The sequence below is a fragment of the Scyliorhinus canicula genome, chromosome 8 (assembly GCF_902713615.1).
Source record: "Scyliorhinus canicula chromosome 8, sScyCan1.1, whole genome shotgun sequence".
Lineage (NCBI taxonomy): Eukaryota > Metazoa > Chordata > Chondrichthyes > Carcharhiniformes > Scyliorhinidae > Scyliorhinus > Scyliorhinus canicula.
Window position 1 is genome coordinate 102,255,473 of NC_052153.1, and position 19,313 is coordinate 102,274,785.

Genomic DNA, 19,313 nt, shown 5'->3' on the forward strand with positions numbered 1-19,313 from the left:
GCCGGCAGCGAGATCCTCTGTCCCGCCGTCGGCTAATGGGGTTTCCTATTGTGGCCACCTCTACGCCGTCGGAAAATCTGCTGCCGTGAATGCACAGCCAGCAAAATGGAGGATCCTGCCGGGAGAGAATCCAGCCTTTCATATTTGCTCTCAAATCCCTCCAGGGCCTAACTCCACCCTATTTCTGTAATCCCCTCCATTCCCACAACCCTCCAAGATGTCTGTACTCCTCCAACTCTGGCCTCTTGAGCATTTCCGATTTTAATTGCTCCACTTCTGATGGCCATGCTTTTAACTGGCCAGACCCTAAGCTCTGTAATTTGCTCCCTAAACCTCTCCACCACTCTTTCCTCAAATTTTGGATGGTAAGTGATAAGTGACTTGGGCATTTTACCATGTTAAACACCCAATATTGATTCAAGCTTTTGCTGTTGTTGATCTTATGAATTTTTATGTCTTCATATTATCACTGGAGGGCAATCTTACACTTACAAAATTTCAAAACTTTGTTTTAAAAAATGTACAGCCAAAAGTTAAAAATTATATATATTGAAACTTCACATCTGGTTGAAGCATATTTCAGTAAGGAGGTATTAGTACCACCCCCAGTCGAATTACATTATGCAAGTGCAGTGTTATGATTAACTGTGGGACGTATTATGATTATTTTTTAAATTTATTGCACTCTATTGGATTGGCATTGTATATTACAGTGTGCCTATAAAAGTACTTAAGGCAATAAACCACCTCAAGTTGACAGAATGTCGATGTAAATAGGCAGTGTATACTTTAGAGAACAAGCTTTTGTCACTCTTCTGTAAACGTTGTGGGCCCGAACTGTACTCAATGTTTGCATTAAAATGGTCATAATTTGGTAATGATCAAAACTGGCAGTGTCTTTTTGAGAGATCCTAGATCTTCAGACAAGCTTTGACAAGCAATGCAATGAAATACAGTATAATATTCAGTTGATAATTGAGCATAACCATGTCATTTTAAAATATAACATTTTAATGTCTTGAGAAAATCAGAACTGCACTTCAATATTACTTACATTTGTTCAACATAATATTGCTTGCTATGCTGTGGTAGACTTGGATAAGACCAGCAGATATGACTCAGCATTGTGAGCTCAGGCAACTTCACATACACCTACATTTATTGATTTGGTTCCAAAGGATGTCAGGAATGTGTCTGCATAGTTGATTGCCAGTCTATTTCAATGATGGCAATATTATCCAAAATTGTTATCTATATTGTACACTGTAAATCCCCAACCACTGCAACACTTAATCAAATTTTCCTGCAGTACATTGCCAGAGGGAAGTAGGAGTAATATCCATTATTATTATAATGGTGCCAATTTCGCATCACTATCACAGTGTAATATAAAAAAAATACCTCAAGAATGTGATACATAAGGGATTGGTCTGAAAAAAAATGCATAATTAAAAGAAAAAGTTCAGTTCAAATCCATCTAACATTAATTTATTCTATCAAAGAGCCTGAGGCTTTCCACTATGTCACAGAAGTGGCGGTTCCTCTTTGTATACATATATAGGGAGAGAGGGAGAGGGAGAGAGAAAGAGAGGGAGAGAGGGAGCGAGAGAGAGAGATTTAAAACCAAATTCCTATAACATTAAATAAGAATGGTGTAGATGATAAAGCAGAACCTTCTCTGAGAGGAACTGTCATCTGCTCAACTGACTGTTCCAAGCACGAGACAACATGGCCAAGGTGCAAAATGTATTGAAATATTTTGAGAATACTGTTTGATCATATTTGTCAATATGTTTGTAATATACATTATATCGCGTTCGATACTGAGAGAACAACTATGAATTTATCAGGAGAATCTGGCAGAAGTTCAGGGGCATTGATTTTACTTGATCTTCGGTTTGCTATGGTTTTACAATTGACAATTATGCAAACTAGCAAATCAGATGGGAACTGAGAAAAAAGGACAAATAAGGAAGCTTAAAAATTATTTAAACAACATTCAGTCCAGTGAATAAAAATCTAGTTCAGCTAAATCTCATCCACATTGCAAAGCCATAAAATTTGATATTGACAAACTTTCAGACCATTTTTATCCCCTGTGGAATTGAAGGTATCCATAAACATACATCTTCCATATATATCTTAAAAGGTTTATTTCACAGAATCTGAATTAAATTATCCCAGTCAGTTTACAGCCAAACATTTAAACATATTTCGGTCTTATCTTTATTGAGAAAATAATTATTTTTACATAATGTTTTGCCGATTGCCCTAAATTCTATGGTTCTATAGTGGTCCTGGAATAATCTGTGAATCTGACATTAGTGAGGAGATTAACAAGTTCAGAATGGCAGTATGTTTAGCGACAATCTAGTATTCTGAATATTTTATCAGGAAATTAGGATATTTCAGTTTCAAATTCTAAATTAAGATCATTCCCATACGATTATATTTAAATTCACTCTATATATAAAGGAGAAACTAAGGAGGATACTATTTCATGGCATCTGATATGTTATGGTTAAATTAATTCTTCATAGCAAATTAAAGAAACAATTTCACAGTGTAGGTCAATATAACTGCACCCAAAATAATTCACTTTTACAATAAGCCATAAAAATTAAAGGTGTAATTATTCTACATTCACTGAAACAATCCCTTTACGGCAATGAATGATTGGCAGCAATATTCCTCAATGTTATTGAGCAGTTATTTCCTTCTGACAGTCCCACTGGATTGATGATTGTGTATGCATAAAAAAAACCAGTGCTAAGCAAAATTCACAATTCATTACCTTCCAACAATTAATTAGATCAAGATAGTGCATGGCACATTAGAAATATACAAACAGGAACAAACCATTTAAGCCCTTGAGCCAGTTCATTTTAATTAGATCATGGCTCATCTGTACCTCAACTCCAGTTATCAACCTTTGCTCCATATCCCTCAGTTCCCTCGCATAACAAAGTTTACAGATTTCAGCCATGTAAATACAGTTGATGCAGCATCGACGGTCTTTTGGCAGAGGGAGTTGAGGCTTTTCACTGCCACTTCAGGGACAAATTCTTCTGGGCCCGTTTGCCGCAGGCACAAATCTCATTAGAGCCACTAACTCTCACAAGAAGGCTGTAACGGGATTTGTAGTGGCAAGATCACTTTGAGGTCTGACCGCCCCCTGCTGGCAATGTAATCAGATTCAAGCCATTGCTGGATGTGAACCTAATTACCACTAATTTGCATGCATTTAATATTCAGAAACAACTTAACGTAGTTGCTTCCGAGGTTGTCAGATTTTCCCACCCTCCAGCAAAATGTGATGCCAATGAGCATCATGACTGGTTTCCAAAAACAGGAACCAGTCATGATGACCACGTTGGTGGTTCAGAGGTGAGTATAGCCCCTGGGTGGTAATGGACATGGCCAGGCAGTGCCCTGGCATATCCTCAATCACCCTGGCACTACCAGGGGTAGGGCCTCTAAGCAATCCCATTGGGAGTGTTTCCACTTTGTTTGGGGAGGAGAATGGTTAGGGGGAGTGAGGTGGGGGAGGCTATGCTTGTATGGCAGTGGAGGGGGGAGGAACAGTTACTTAGAATGGGGGAGAATACCGCGATGCCTGTGAGGTTAGTGGGCGGCTTGGGTTACCCTGATGCATGCATGATTTTGGGGGAGTGACCAACCATGGAGAGTTGGGCCTGGGGCGGTGGGTGGAGGTTGACCATCTGTTTTGCAGGGTTGAGAGTGTGCCGGGGTCCCAATGTCCTGAGGTAGGGGAGGGGGGCCTCAAACTGCAGTTTAAGATTGGGGCATCATGGATCCGGGCTTGCCCCACCAAAGTGATGGCACCAAATAGCCCCCCTGCTTATTTTTGACAAAGTATCAGAAGATCTGAAGTGAAAACCTGGCAGTGCTTCTCCGGGAAACACGTCGGTTTTCATTCAGAACCTGTCACGTTGCCATTTTTTAGGAAAATTCCATCCCAGGTCTGGAGCGCAAAATCTATGCAATACTGATTGGGGGTCAATATATCTTTCCTTAGCATCATTGCCCAAAACTGCATGCACTATTCCAGATTAGGTCTGACCTGAGCACTGCACATCTATAGAATTACTTCTCTTAATATTCCAACAGATAGAGGTCAATGTGAGGGGACTAAGACCTCACACTATATATTTCTATCAATAAAAATAGATATCTTTCTAAAATGTTTAAAACTGGACAAAGACCTTTTAAAATCACTGAAACTATGTTTGTCAGGGAGTATTGAGCAAAAGGAGCAGCCTGTCAGTATTGAAGAAACATGCATCTCATTACCTCTGAAGAGGTACTAATGAGCCCTTATGAGTAGCAAAGACCAAATTCAAAGAGAGCTATAAAAAGGCCATCTACGTTTCAAAACACAGGTTGGCCAACTGGAGCCCACTCATTTTCGAGGACAAAGGACCCTGCCACCTTCCTTTCAATTGTTATTGATTGAGACAGTTAACCACTTCGGGGAGCCAGACAAGGGATTCACATCCTGTGTCAAAGACAATGTGGAGAAGTGGAAGGTCATGTGACACTGACCTCTAGTTTGTGAAACCAGTAATAATGCCTTGTGCTACTGCAAGCTCAGTCTGCTGTCCATCATCCTACAAGCAGCCACACAGAAAAGAAGCTCTCTATCCAGGTTTTAACACCTGCACTGTAAATCTATTTTTTCCTAATCCTCTTTTACCATATGAATGCAAAGGAGGCAATGTTACTACCCTCCTCCTGTAGTTTGAATGTGTGCAAATAAACTAACCCTTTGAGTTAATTCTATCTCGAGTTTGCTGTGGGTTATTAATAGAAATTGTACACCACTGTACACCACTGCTTACAAAGGGAGAAGCAAATCAAAAACACCTTTCTGTTGATGGACAGGTGATGAGAGGAGAAATTAGTGCTGTTTAAATTAATCCCACTTCTGTCCGTAACATCAACATTAGCTTTTTTGATTATTTTTGTACATTTGCATAAATTATTAGTGATTTTGGTACATGGACATTTAAATCCGCTTGATCTTTCAGAGCACTTAGTGTCTCTAGGATCCATGGCAGTTTATTTCACACTTCTCCACATTGAACTCCATCTGACATAATCATTTCATCTATTATGTCCCTTCCTGCTCCCATCTACATAACATACTGTATCTCCTAACTTAGATATGCAACTCTCTATTCCTTCATCCAAGCCATTAATAAACATTATGCAAAGCTGAAGCCTCAGTACAGAGCCCTGGAAAATATCTCTTGTCATATTCTATCAAAGAATGTTCCATTCACTCCACTTTCTGTCTCCTACCTCCTCAATCAATTTGTCACAGGTTAACTATACTTCCATGCATTTTTGCTAATAATGCAGTATCTCATCAAATGTCTTTTGGAAGTCCATATTGATAACATTCATTGTCCACCATGTATGTGACCTCCTCAAAAAGTTCAACTGGACTAAACCTTCCCTTAACAAATCCATGGTCTCTTTGATCGTTTTACACTTGTCCAAAAACTCAGTCATTTTGGCTAAATTAAAAGTTGTGAGAATAGGGCAGAACGGTGGCACAGTGGTTAGCACTGCTGCCTCACAGCACCGAGGAGCCGGGTTCAATCCTGGCTCCAGGTCACTGTCCGTGTGGAGTTTGCACATTCTCCCCATGTCTGCGTGGGTCTCACCCCCACAACCAAAAGATGTGCAGGGTAGGTGAATTGACCACTCTAAATTGCCCCTTAATTGGAAAGAAAAGGAATTGGGTACACTAAATTTTAAAAAATAATAAAAACTGAGAGAATTTTTGCAGAGATAAAAGCTTAACTTCATTGTAATAGCATTAAAAAAAACTTGGACTAAAGAAATTTTGTAAATCATCGAAACTACGTCAGAGTTAAAGGAGTAACATTCCTTTGTTGGCATTCTGGACTGATTAGTGTACAGCATTGCGACTAAAAGCCTTCGATTAAAATATAGAATTTTTTTAACAAACATTTAAAAAAAAAATTTAATTGCAAATGTCTCTAAAAACCTTCCAGAGTCTGAGGTGTTTGTTCCTCTCGACCTACAAATCCCCACCACACAATACACATTTCATTGGCTGACCAGAAGGGCACTAATAGATGCCATTGGTTCACTATCTTACCCAGAATATCAACTGATATGGAAGGAAGGTGTAACCACATTAAAAATTCCACAAATAAGTGATTGATAATGTTAATCCCCAAACAGCTTACCACAGTAAAAGATTCAAAAGCTAGGAAATAAAAAATGCGATATTTAGCGATGCAAAAATTCATCACATAGAACGTTCTCACATAAAGGATAATAGAATTGGGTAATAAGTAATGGGTACAAAAGTGTGTTTCTGAAGAGGGAAATGATTGAAACATGTATGGTAAGATCTCAGATAGACAGGGTTAAGAATTATTCAAAGGAATAGGTTTCTGATTCATTTTGCCTTTTCCTATTCCTGAAATGTATCATGTTATATTAATCAGGTATAGTCAGCATGGATTTGTTTAGGGAAAATCGGGTTACTAACTTAATCAAATTTTCTGAGGAAGTAGCAAGAAGGATTGATGAAGATGGTTCATCACTTCATGTGTTCGTAAAAGAATGTTGTCTACATGATTTTAGTGAGGCATTTGACAAGGTCCCACATGGCAGACTGCTCAGAAAAGTGAAATCCCATGGGGTACGGGGGAAAGAGTTGAATTGGGACAAACATGAGCTCAGCAGAAAACAAAGTGGATGCTTTTGTGAATGGAAAGTGGTTCCACTGGCATTTCACAGGGCTCGGTGTTGGGGTCTTGCTGCTTGTTGTAGACCCATCCAGATAAATGATTTGGACAGAAATGTGTGAGGCATGATTGGGAAATTTGCAGATGACACAGAAATTGGCAGTGTAGTTGACAGTGAAGAGGATATCTGGGCTGGGATTCTCCCCTACCCGACAGGGCGGGGTTTCCCGGCGGGATGGAGTGGCGTGAACCACTCCGGCGTCGGGCCGCCCCAAATGTGCGGATTTTTCCGCACCTTTAGGGGCCAAACCCTAACCTTGAGGGGCTAGGCCCGCGCCGGAGTGGTTGGTGCCCCGCCGGCCGGCGGGAAAGGCCTTTGGTGCCAAGCCAGCTGGGGCAGAAGGGAATTCACCGTCCGGCGGAAGTCCGTACGTGCGCCGGAGCGTCAGCGGTTGCTGACGTCATCCCATCCGCGTCCGCCATCGTGAATGCTTTCGTCAACGCGTAAGGAAAAGAGTGCCCCCACGGCACAGACCCACCCGCCGATCGGTGGGCCCCGATCGCGGGCCAGACCACTGTGGGGGCACCACCTGGGGCCAGATCGCCCTCCCCCCTCCGGACCCCGGAGGCCGCCCAGACGGCCAGTCCCGCCGGTAAGGTAGGTGGTTTGATTCCTACCGGCGGGACCGGCATGACAGCAGTGGGACTTTGGCCCATCGCGGGCCGGAGAATCGCCGGGGGGGGGGGCCCGCCAACAGGCACGGTGCGATTCCCGCCCCCGCCGAATATCTGGTGCCGAAGACTTCTGGAGACGACGGGGGCGGGATTCACGCCGCCCCCCCCCCCCCGGTGATTCTCCGACCCGGCGGGGGGGTCGGAGAATCCAGCCCCCGTTCTCTCCAGATTGATATCAATGGTTTAGTTGAGTGAGCAGAACAGTGGCAGGTGGAATTCAATCCAGAGAATGTGTGGTAATGCATTTGGGGAGGGCAAACAAAGCAAGGGGATGCACAGTAAACTGGAGGATATTGAGAGTGCTAGAGGAGTTGATGTCCACAGGTCCCTGAAGGTGGCAGGACAGGTGGATATGGAGGAAAATAAATCATGTGGAAAGCTTTTCTTTATTGGATGAGGCATTGAATACAAACATGGGGATGCAATGCTGGTACTGTTTAAAATGCTGGTTAGACCATAGATGGAATTGTGTGCACAGTTCTGGTCACCACATTACAGGAAGGACATAATTGCTCTGGAAAGCGCAGAGGGGATTTACAAGAATGTTGCCAGGGCTTGAAGATTGCAGATGTATGGACAGATTGATAGGTTAGGGTTGTTTTCCTTAGAACAGAGGAGGCTAAGGGGTGACCTAACGGAGGTATAAAAAATTATGAGGGGCCAGGGCAGCACGGTGGCCTAGTGGTTAGCACAGCTGCCTCACGGCGCTGAGGTCCCAGGTTCGATCCCGGCTCTGGTTCACTGTCCGTGTGGAGTTTGCACATTCTCCCCGTGTCTGCATGGGTTTCGCCCCCACAACCCAAAAATGTGCAGAGTAGGTGGATTGGTCACACTAAATTGCCCCTTAATTGGAAAAAATAATTGGGTAATCTAAATTTATAAAAAAAAAATAAAAAATTATGAGGGGCCCAGATACGGTAGACAGGAAAGCCCATTTTTTCCTGGCGGAAAAAGCGCCATAACCATTTGGATGGATTTGAGGAGAATTCTATAGAAATTAATTTGGGTGGCATCTGCCACTTGGTTTCAGAATAGGGGGTGGGATTCTCTAATTCCGCGGCAGAGTGTCCACGCGTTTTACGACGGCGTGAACGGGCTGACCTGACGACTAATTCTGGCTCCAACTGGAGGCTAAGCACGGCACTGGAGCAGTTCACACCGCTCCAGCAGTTGATCCCGGCGCGAACTGGGCGCTGCGGGATCCGCGCATGCACAGTGGCGCCGGCGCCATTGCACGCATGCGTAGTGGCTTCCTTCAACGCGCTGGCCCCGACGCAACATGGCGCAGGGCTACAGGGGCCGGCGCGAAAGAAAAGAGGCCCCCAGCCAGAAAGGCTGGCCCGCCAATCAGGGCCCCCGATTGCGGGCCAGGCCACATCGGAGGCCTCCCCCGGGGTTGGGTCCCCCTACCCCCCCCCCCCCCCCCACAGGCTGCCGCCTGACCCTTCCACGCCGAGTTCCCGCCGGCTGAGAGCAGGTGTGGCGGTGTCGGTGGGATTCACTGTTGTCATGATGGCTGCTCGGCCCATCTAGGGCCGTGAATCGGCGGGTCGGCTTCGTAGACCAGCCCCCGACTGGCGCCGCGCCAACCACGCCACGCCAATGGCACTGATTCTCCGCTCTGTGGAAAATCACATGCCGGTGCTGGGGCGCCGTGGCGCGATTCACGCCGATCGGTGGGATTCTCCGGCCCGGGCCCGTGCTGAGAGAATCCCGCCCAGGGTGTGTCCACAGTTGGCCTGTTGGTTTACAGGAACTGTGTATTTATTGAGAACATTACAACATAATATATATTTTTTATTAGCATGGTCCGGGAAGGTTCACCAGACTAATTGCCGGAATGGCAGGACTGACATATGAAGAAAGATTGGATCGACTGAGCTTGTCCTCACTGGAGTTTAGCAGAATGAGAGGAGATCTCATAGAAACATATAAAATCCTGATGGGACTGGACAGGCTAGATGTGAGAAGAATGTTCCCGATGTTGGGGATGTCCAGAACTAGGGGCCGCAGCCTAAGAATAAGGGGTAAATCATTCAGGGCTGAGAGGAGGAAGAACTTTATCAGTCAAAAAGTTGTGAACTTGTAGAATTCGCTACCACAAAAGCTGTTGGGGGCCAGTTTGTTAGATCTATTCAAGAAGGAGCTGGAGGTGGCCCTTGCAGCTAAAGGGATCAAGGGATATGAAGAGAAAGCAGGAGTGGGATACTGAATTTGCATGATCAGTCATGATCATATTGAATGGTGGTGCAGGTTCAAAGGGCCAAATGGCCTACTCTGCACCTATTTTCTATGTTTCTATGTAACCTGTGCTATCCTTAAAATCTGTGTATATTTTTGAAGATAAGTGGGAGTGAAGGACTGTTGCATTATCAAACTTTTCATGTTTAACAAATGTTTTCTCCTGTTGATATAAGCTAATTGGCAGTCCTGCAACTCTGTTCGTCCAGGTTTTCTAAAAGAAGGTATATGTTCCGGTCTGATGCGCCAAGGTTCCATTTGGGACCTTCCCATCCAGGAGTAATGTCAACTGAGATCATAACACAAGTAATTCACTTCTGACTCCCCATATCCTGTCCAGTTTCGGTATGGCACAAGTCAGGATTGTGATGGAATACTCTCCAATTGGCTGGACGACTGCACCTCCAACAACACTCAAGATGCTTGACACTATCTAAGACAAAGCAATCCGCTTGATTGGCATCCCATCCGTAACCTTAAATATTCACTCCCTCCACTATCAACACACAGTGGCAGCAGTGTGTACCATCTACAAGATGCACTGCACCAACTCACGAGAACTCCTTTTACCGCACCTTCTAAACCCATGGCTTCTACCACCAAAAGATAAGGGCAGCAGGTGCTTTGGAACATCACAACCTGCAAGTTGCCCTCCAAGCTGCAAATCGTCTTGACTTGGAAACATATTACTTCTTTGTTGCTGGGTCAACTACCTTCTTCTCAAGGTCAATTAGCGATGGACAATAACAGCAAGCCTAGCCGTGATGCCCACATCCCGTGGAAAAAAAACATCACTAACCTGCCATTCATCTCTATCAATCATGACTTATATTTCACATTTATTCAACTTCGGAATACTGCCAGCCTCAGAATTCAAAAGGAAAAACATGGCAGCAGAAGGCCAAGAAATGGTCTGCTCTTTTGTTCCATGTGGGAGACCGAGGAAGTTTCCAGTCCCCAGGATCAGCATGTGTGCAGGAAGTGTCTCCAGCTGCAGCTCCTGGAAGCCCTGGTTTCGAAGCTGAGCGGCGGCTGGGGACACTGTGGAGCATCTGCGAGGCAGAGAGTATGGACAGGATGTATAGAGAGGTGGTCACACTACAGCCTCAGACTCCACAGGCAGGAAGGGAATGGGTGACCACCAGGCAGAGTAAGAGGGCTAGGCAGGCAGTGCAGCAATCTCCTGTGACCATTCCCTGCAAAACAGATTTACCATGTTGGACAATGTTGAGGAAAATGATCTCTCAGGGAAAAGCAGCAACAGCCAAATTTGTGGCACCACAGTTGGTTCTGCTGCAAAAGGAAGGAGTAAAATATGGGGAATTCAATAGTTAAAGGGAATTCAACAGTAAGGAGACTATATAGGTGTTTCTGTGGCCACAAATAAGACTCCAGGATGGTATGTTGCCTCCCTGATGCTACGGTCAAGGATGTTTCTGAGCAGTTACAGGACATTCTAAAGGGGGAGGATGAACAGCAAGTGGTCATGGTACACATTTTACTACGTAGGTAAAAAACCGGATGAGCTCCTAAAAGCAGAATATAGGGAGTTAGGAAGAATAGTATTAGACAGGAAATCAGAGATGCATATAGTAAAGGAATATCTGTGATTATGAGTGGCTTTAATCTGCATATAGATTGGGTGAGTTAAATTAGTCACAGTACAATAGAGGAGGAATTACTGGAGTATGTACGGGATGGTTTTCTGGACCAATACATTGCGGAACCAACAAGCAAATAGGCCATTGTGGACTGTGTTTTGTGCAATGAGAAATAATTAGTTGGCAATTTACTTGTGAGAGAACCCTTGGGAATGAGTGACCATAATATGATAGAAGTCTGTATCAAGGTGGATAGTTTGGTAGTTGATTCTGAAACCAGGGTCCTGAATCTCAATGAATGTAACTACGATGATATGAGGCATGAGTTGGCTATAATAGACTGAGAAACATTACTGAAAGGAAGGACAGTGCACAGGCAATGGCAGACATTCAAGGAATGAATAGGTGAACTCTAAAAGTTGTTTATTCCTCTTTGGTGCAAGAGTGGAAAGGGAACTGTGGCAAAACCATGGCTTACAAGGGAAATGGGAGATAGTATTAGATTCAAAGAAGAGGCATAAGCATTAGCAAGAGAAAGCAATAGGCCTGAGGATTGCGAATAGTTTAAAATTCAAGACCAAGGGATTGATTAAGAAGAAGAAAATACTATATGAAAGTAAGCTAGTGGGGAACATAATAACTGCCTGCAAACGTTTCTACATAGGTATGTAAATAAATAAAGATCGATAAAAATTAATTAAGGCCCCTTACAGTGAGAAATGTCGGAATTCCTAACGGGGATCTAATAAATGGCTGAGGAACTAAATTCATATTTTGTCTGTCTTCACAGAGGAAGATATGTATCCCGGAAATTCTGAGAAACGCAAGTTGCAATGAGGAGCTGAAAGAAATTAGTATTAGCAAATAAATTGTTTTGGTGAAATTAATTGGATTGAAGGAGGATAAATCTCCAGGGCCTGATAATCTTCATCCCAAAGAACTTAAGGAAGTGGCCCCAGAAATAGTAGATCCAATGGTGGTCATTTTCCAAAATTATTTTGAGTCTGGAATGGTTGCTACAGATTGGAGGGTAGCTAATATAACCCTGCTACTCAAAAAGGGAGGTAGAGAGAAAACAGTGAACTATAGACCGATGAGCCTAATATTGGCAGTGGGGAATTTGCTCATGTCCATTTTTAAGGATTTCATTGTGCAACATTTGGAAAGTAGTGGTATAATCAGACAAAGTCAGCATGGATTTATGAAGGGAAATCATGCTTGAAAAATCTAGTAGAATTCTTTGAAGATGTAATTAGTAAAGTTGACCAGGGAGAACCGGTGGATATGGTTTATTTAGACTTTCAGAAGGCTTTCGGCAATGTCTTACATAACAGATTACTATGGAAAGTTAAAGTGCATAGGATTGCGGGTAATGTCTTGAGATGGATAGAAATCTGGTTAGCAGACAGGAAGCAAAAAGTTGGAATAAATTGACTTTTTTCCGATTGGCAGGCAGTGACTAGTGGGGTACCACAGGGATCTGTGCTAGGACCCCAACTGTTCACATTATATATTACTGATTTAGACAAGGAAACAAAATGTATTATCTCCAAATTTGCAGATGACATGAAGCTGGGTGGGAGGGTGAACTATGAGGCAGATGCACAGATGCTTTAGCAGGATTTGGACAAGGCATGGCAGATGTGGTATAATGTGGATAAATGTGAGGTTATCTGCTTCGGTAGCAAAATTAGGAAGGTAGATTATTATTTGAATTGGTGTAAATTGATAGAGGTGGATACACAGCAAGACCTTGGTGCCCTACTGTATCAGTCGCTACAGGTACATCAGCCAGTAAAGAAGACAAATGTTATGTTGGCCTACATAGTGAGAGGATTTGAGTGTAGAAATAAGGATGTTTTACTGCAATTTTACAGGGCATTGGTGAGGCCTCACCTGGAGTATTGTGTGCAGTTTTGATATATTTATTAGAGAAAGAATGTTCTTGCTATGGAGGGAGTGCAGCAAAGGTTTACCAGGCTGATTCCTGGGATGGCGGGGCTGTCATATGAAGAGACTAAGTCAGTTAGGATCATATTCATTGGAGTTTAGAAGAGTGAGAGGGGATTTCATAGAAACTTATAAATTTCTAATAGGATTGGACAGGGTAAATTCAGAAAGAATGTTCCCAATGGTGGAGGACTGCAAAACTATGGGTCATAGTTCGAGGCTAAGAGGTAAACTGTTCAGGGATGAGGTGAGGAGAAATCTGTGGAATTCACTACCACAGAAAACGGTTGAGGCCAAAACATTGTGTAATTTCAAGAAGGAATTAGATTTAGCTCTCGAGGCTAAAGGGATCAAGGGATATGGGAGGAAGGCGGGATCAGGGGATTGAATTGATGATCAGTCATGATCATAATGAATGACGGAGCAGGTTCAAAGGGCCAAATTGCTTCCTCCTGCTTCTATTTTCTAAGTATGTTTCTGTGTATGTATCAGCTTTCAGCTTGCAAATATTTCCAGCTATTCAGTCATAACTCCGCATCACCCAAGGAGCCTTTTTATGGGGTATGTGGAACATTCCTTGTTCCAGGCCTACCCGGGTCCCCTCCCACAACTCCTTTACCGATACATTGATGACTATTTTGATGCCACGTCATGCTCTCGTCCGGACCTGGAAAAATTCATCAACTTCGCTTCCGATTCCCACCCCTCCATCACTTTCACCTGGTCCATCCCAGACACCTCCCCACCCTTCCTTGATCTTTCTATCTCCATTTCCAGCAATAGACTATCTACTAATATCCACTACAAGCCGACTGACTCCAACAGCTATCTGGACTACAGCTCTTCGCACCCTGCACCCTGTAAGGACTCCATCCCTTTCTCTCAACTCCTTCCCCTCCGTTGCATTTGTTCTGCAGCCATAGGTTGTTCCCTCATAATGGCCAGGTTGTGCAGCATACAGCAGATGATGACAAATTGTGAAACATGTTCTGGCAACTATTGCAGGGCTCCTCCAGAGATATCTAGGCAGCAGAAACATTGTTTAAGCATCCCAATGGTCTGCTCAATGATTTTTTTATGTGGCAGCTTGGCTCTCAATATGTGAATGCTGTCCACTTCTGGTTGGTTTGTGCACCAGAGTCATGAACAAGATGGCCAGTGGATAGCCCTTATCATCCTGGCTTGATCTGGTGGCTCAACTACTGATGGTATAGTGGACAGGCGCAGGCCAAGACACTGGCCTGGATTTTCACAATCAGGTTGACTCGGCAACTCTTTAAAAATGGTGGATGTTTCCCAATTCCAGGATTCCTCACGCCATTCCTGGATTGTAGTGCTTTCAAAGGGAGCAGGCTGCTTCCAGTCAGAAACCCACATCAGACACTCCCAACCTGGCCAATTGCATTGTGGAGATGGGTACATAATGTGGGTTGGCTGATAGCACAAACAGCTATTAAATAGTGAGAACATATGCACCCCAGAGGGAACATTGTTTGATTGATTGATGCCTCGGGCTCTCTAGTCTCTGCGATCAATTTCACAATCTTTATTGGCATAGGAAAAGTAGTTTCAAGAGTTTGTGGTTTACATTTTTGCAAGTTCAAAGGGCCTGGATGATTGGCACTTTTATTAGCTTGCCATCCAGACTTTCTCATAAGAGAAATTATCAATAGATTACATTTTTCCAAATCTTCATTTTACAGATTCCATTATACACTATGATGTTCATTGGTTTAGTAAATGTACGGCAGCTCAATAGGCATAGGATTATCAGAGCATGACATAGGGGGAATGAGCAGATATATGGGGTGGGTGTAATGGTAGAGTCTGGCATGAGGTTATGAGGTGCTTGAGAGTGTGGGTGGAAGGACAGATACTGGCATGAGGGCATGAGGGTGGGTGGGGTGAAAGAAAATACATGGATTGGGCATGGGTAGCTTTGGGGGGGGGGGGTGAAGGGAGGTGTGAGGAGCCACAGCTGGAGGGCCTATGTTCTTTTTATCACTGAAAGAAAGTCACACAGCACCAAGACAGGTCTTTTAATTGGCCCACCTCTGCACCTGGCAGCCCTGTGGCCGCCTCTACAATTCTTCCTGGGTTGGCTGTCCCGACACCAGCCTACGCTTGAACCATAGAATTCCTACAGTGCAGAAGGAGGTCATTTGGCCCATCGAGTCTGCACTGACCCTCTGAAAGAGCACCCTTCCTAGGCTCACTTCCCCACCGTATCAGCATAATCCCATAATCCCACCTAGCCTTCCCACTAAGGGACAATTTAGCATGGCCAGCCCACCTAACCAGCACATCTTTGGACAGTGAGAGGAAACCGGAGCACCCGGAGGAAATCCATGCAGACACGGGGAGAAAGCATAATCTCCACACAGAAAGTCACCCAAGGCCGAATTGAATCCGGGTCCCTCGTGCTATGAGGCAGCAGTGCTAACCACTGTGCCACCTTGCCTTTTATAGAACATAGAACAGTACAGCACAGAACAGGCCCTTCGGCCCTCAATGTTGTGCCGAGCCATGATCACCCTACTCAAACCCACGTATCCACCCTATACCCGTAACCCAACAACCCCCCCCCCCCCCCCCCTTAACCTTACTTTTATTAGGACACTACGGGCAATTTAGCATGGCCAATCCACCTAACCCGCACATCTTTGGACTGTGGGAGGAAACCGGAGCACCCGGAGGAAACCCACATACACAGGGGGTACTTTCTCCCAATTTAGGTGGGCTGAGCTAGGAATTTTCCCAACTCCTGCTATTCATCTTGATGATGAAAATCCAGGCCATCATGACTGCTGCAATTATATTTTATAATGGGATTGGACCTGCTGAGCATGGTCACACATCAAACGTACACTCAGAGTCCGCACCGTGGGGAAGCCTACTATTCTGGTATAATCCTTGTGCTGAAGGCCAAGGGGAATGGTAACTACAGCACCTTTGACTGGGCTCAAGTAGGCTGAGCAGAACCTTTAAAGAGAGAACCAAGTCATTCTCCCCCTGCAGAGCCACTCCCTCAGCATTCGCCAAGCAACGCTGGAAAATTCACAGCACGTCTAAACACAGGAAGAGTCAATGGATATCAATCAGCAGCTACCCTGAGGTAGTTGTACAGCCCTTTAAATTGTGTTGTGGTGGCTCCTCCCTGCTGCTGAATGCATACACAGCTGTGCAAGGTCAAGAGAGAGGGTTAGCTGAAGGCTTGAGGTAAAAAAATCTCAACAGTGGCGTCAACCAGTGTGACACATGGACTATCACAATGCGCCTACTCTGCATACTCCTCGTGCATGCTCTTAATGCACATGTAAAAACTCACACCTAAATTGTATCCATTTCTGCACATTTTGTGGCCACTCGATTTCCATGTTGTTATGCTATTTAAATTGCTTAATTTGAATATCAGGTTCATTTGAATTCTATTCACACAAATTATTAGGACGAAACTCCAACTCACAGCTTAATTTTCAAGACTCAATTTATTTTTATTAGTTTGGTTTGAAAAATCCAATAAATTCATAATATAAATTCATTTGTTAAAATAATGCAGAATATGGAAGTCATCCTTTTTTTGAAAATTGAAATACAGCTCAGTACAAAACACATCTCAGTAGAAATTTCCAGGCAGTGCGCCTGTTTCTCGGCCATACAGCAAGCACAGCCTACAGCTAATCTACACAGATGTTGGTCCCATTGTTAAACCCATGGCAACCATTTTTAGGAATTCTCTGAGGCGTTAGGCCCTCAAACTCTGTAAAGTAGTACGCTCTGCAAGCATGTATCCAGTCATTTTTGGAAGTCTGTAACTGTCAAATTTATAAAATTCTTATGTTTAAAAAATCCTTGGAGCATGGTTTTCCACTCCCACTCGCCACGAGACCGTAAATTTCCACCCAAAGTCAATGGACCTTTCGATAGCCTGTTAAATTTTCTCTCCCGCCCGCGACAATTCCCGGGGTGGGTGGGACAGGAACATTTACCCCTCTGTGTAGAATCAGGACACCATGAGTGTTTTCCTCAATTCAGCCTTCCTGGTAGTTGTCCCCCACCCCAATTGCCCAATCTGTCCCCACCTCTAGAACTATCAGCTGCTGCGGCCGCAAATCAATTTCTCTGACGGAGTGAGCTTCCTGTGGATGGCTCTCTATTTGGGGGTGGGCTGCTCATGGCACAGCCAGTGCACACACTCATTTCCAACCCAAAATATATGAACCACAGATGCTTTTGCTCTTTCCGTTAACTTCACCCTCATCTCAGACTTTAATACTCCCATGGGCAAGTTCTGCATGGATATCTTTTTCTAATATGGACTGCCCTTCCACTCAGAGTAAAATATTTGATGCAGTAACAACTTTCAGACAAACAGTGAATGCTCTGAATGTGTAAGTAATTGTTTACTAAATGCCTGTTTAAAGGAATAGGCCAGATGTGGAATAATGCACTGTTCAAGTTATACTCAATTTCATTAAAACAGCTGCACTTTAAATCTTGGACTGCCTTGTCGCCTTGGTTTCAACTGTAAGTGGCGCAAAACCCTCACAGGGGGCAGGTCTCCCCCATGGGGTGACAGGCTGGGAGGCTGTGATGTGGAGGGTCCTGGAAAATACTGGGAACAGCATTGGGACAGCATCCCAAAGCAGTGCTGCTGCTGGGGGAATTTCCCAGTGGTGGGATGAGCTGCAGATTGGCAGTCTGCCAAAGAGTGGTGGCTACCTCATTAAAAATAAAAGGCTCTATCAAGCACAATTTTGTTGGGTGCCCCCCCCCCCCCCCACTTCAATTGGTCGACCAGAAGGGCCTGCCTACTTGGTGCCTTGGGATTTTTATTTTGATATTTAGCTCTCTCAGCTGTCTCAGCTGAAGCCAACTCTCCGGTGGGTCTGCTGCATCTTCAGAGCTGCTAGCCCGCTCATTGGGAATTAGCAAGTTGCTTCTGGCAAATTCACCAATCTAGTCCCACTTCTGGCAAGTGCAAGCTCAGGACCCACTTTGTGGCCTTTTCGGTGTCTGAAAGCCCACGCTAAAATCCAGCTGAGACTTGCCAATCCTGCAGGATTGCCCTAGAGTCTCCAGGAATTGAAAATTAATCTCCCGAACAATGCTGTGACCGAAGAATCTAGGATAAAAATTGTGAGAAGATTAAAATATTGTAATTTTTCATTTTAATTTTTAGTCATTTATGTTTGTTAGTTATAGAAATATTGGAGAAGCGGGAAAACATCTGTATTACTTTGCAGGGCTGTTGAAGACAGGTCATCGGACCAAACCTCCAGGAACCAGTCCAATTGCAGTTGGCATTCCTAGCTAAGAGGGCAAGCAAACTCTTCAAATGAGGGTTAATTTGATTGCATTCCTCATTTAAATCTTTAAAAAGTGGGCCTGACCTCCCACCAATGCAAAAGCAAAATGATGCAAATTTAAGCTCTTAATTGTTTTCATGTAGTAATTACGACATAGAAACTGACCATTCAGTCCAACAGGCTTATGCTGATATTTATAGTCCACAAAAACCTCTCTCCCCTCTTAAACCCACCCTATCAGCATGTTGTACTATTCCTTTCACTGGCATGTCCTTATCTACTTTCCCCTTAAATGCATCTACACTATTCACCTCAACTATTCTCTTTGGTAGCGAATTCCACATTCTCACCACTCTCCTGTGTCTGTGTTAAATTCTGGTTACCTGTCTGGGTTCTGTGGACACACATGCATCTGTAGAAGAATCCGCTGGGTAAAGGTCTTAAAGCATTGTCCACATTTCCATAGATGCCAGTCACTGAATTCTCCACTTAAATGACTGGTTGAGGTTGGACTTGCCAGTACTCGCTGGTTCTTCGCATTGATATGGTTAGCTATGGAGTCATGTGGCCCAGGTTTGTCACACAGTGATTTGCTGCATGATGTCTGTGGAAACCTCAGGGAACGGTATACGCCCGTAGGTGGCATTTTGCCAGTTTTGTTGAACGATTGTAACGTCTCGTGCCTGGTCATTACGTCAGCAAGAGATGATGGGACATTCACTATG

At 44.0% G+C, this 19,313-nt stretch overlaps 1 protein-coding gene across 1 annotated transcript in view; it reads right to left on the reverse strand.

Moving 5' to 3' along the window:
• Positions 1 to 19,313, reverse strand: part of prdm6 (PR domain containing 6) — a 320,670-nt gene that overhangs the window by 45,932 nt on the left and 255,425 nt on the right. Inside the window, exon 6 of the mRNA XM_038805008.1 lies at positions 18,972 to 19,308. Coding sequence (XP_038660936.1) covers positions 18,972 to 19,308 — 337 coding nt within the window. The remainder of the gene's footprint in view (positions 1 to 18,971; positions 19,309 to 19,313) is intronic.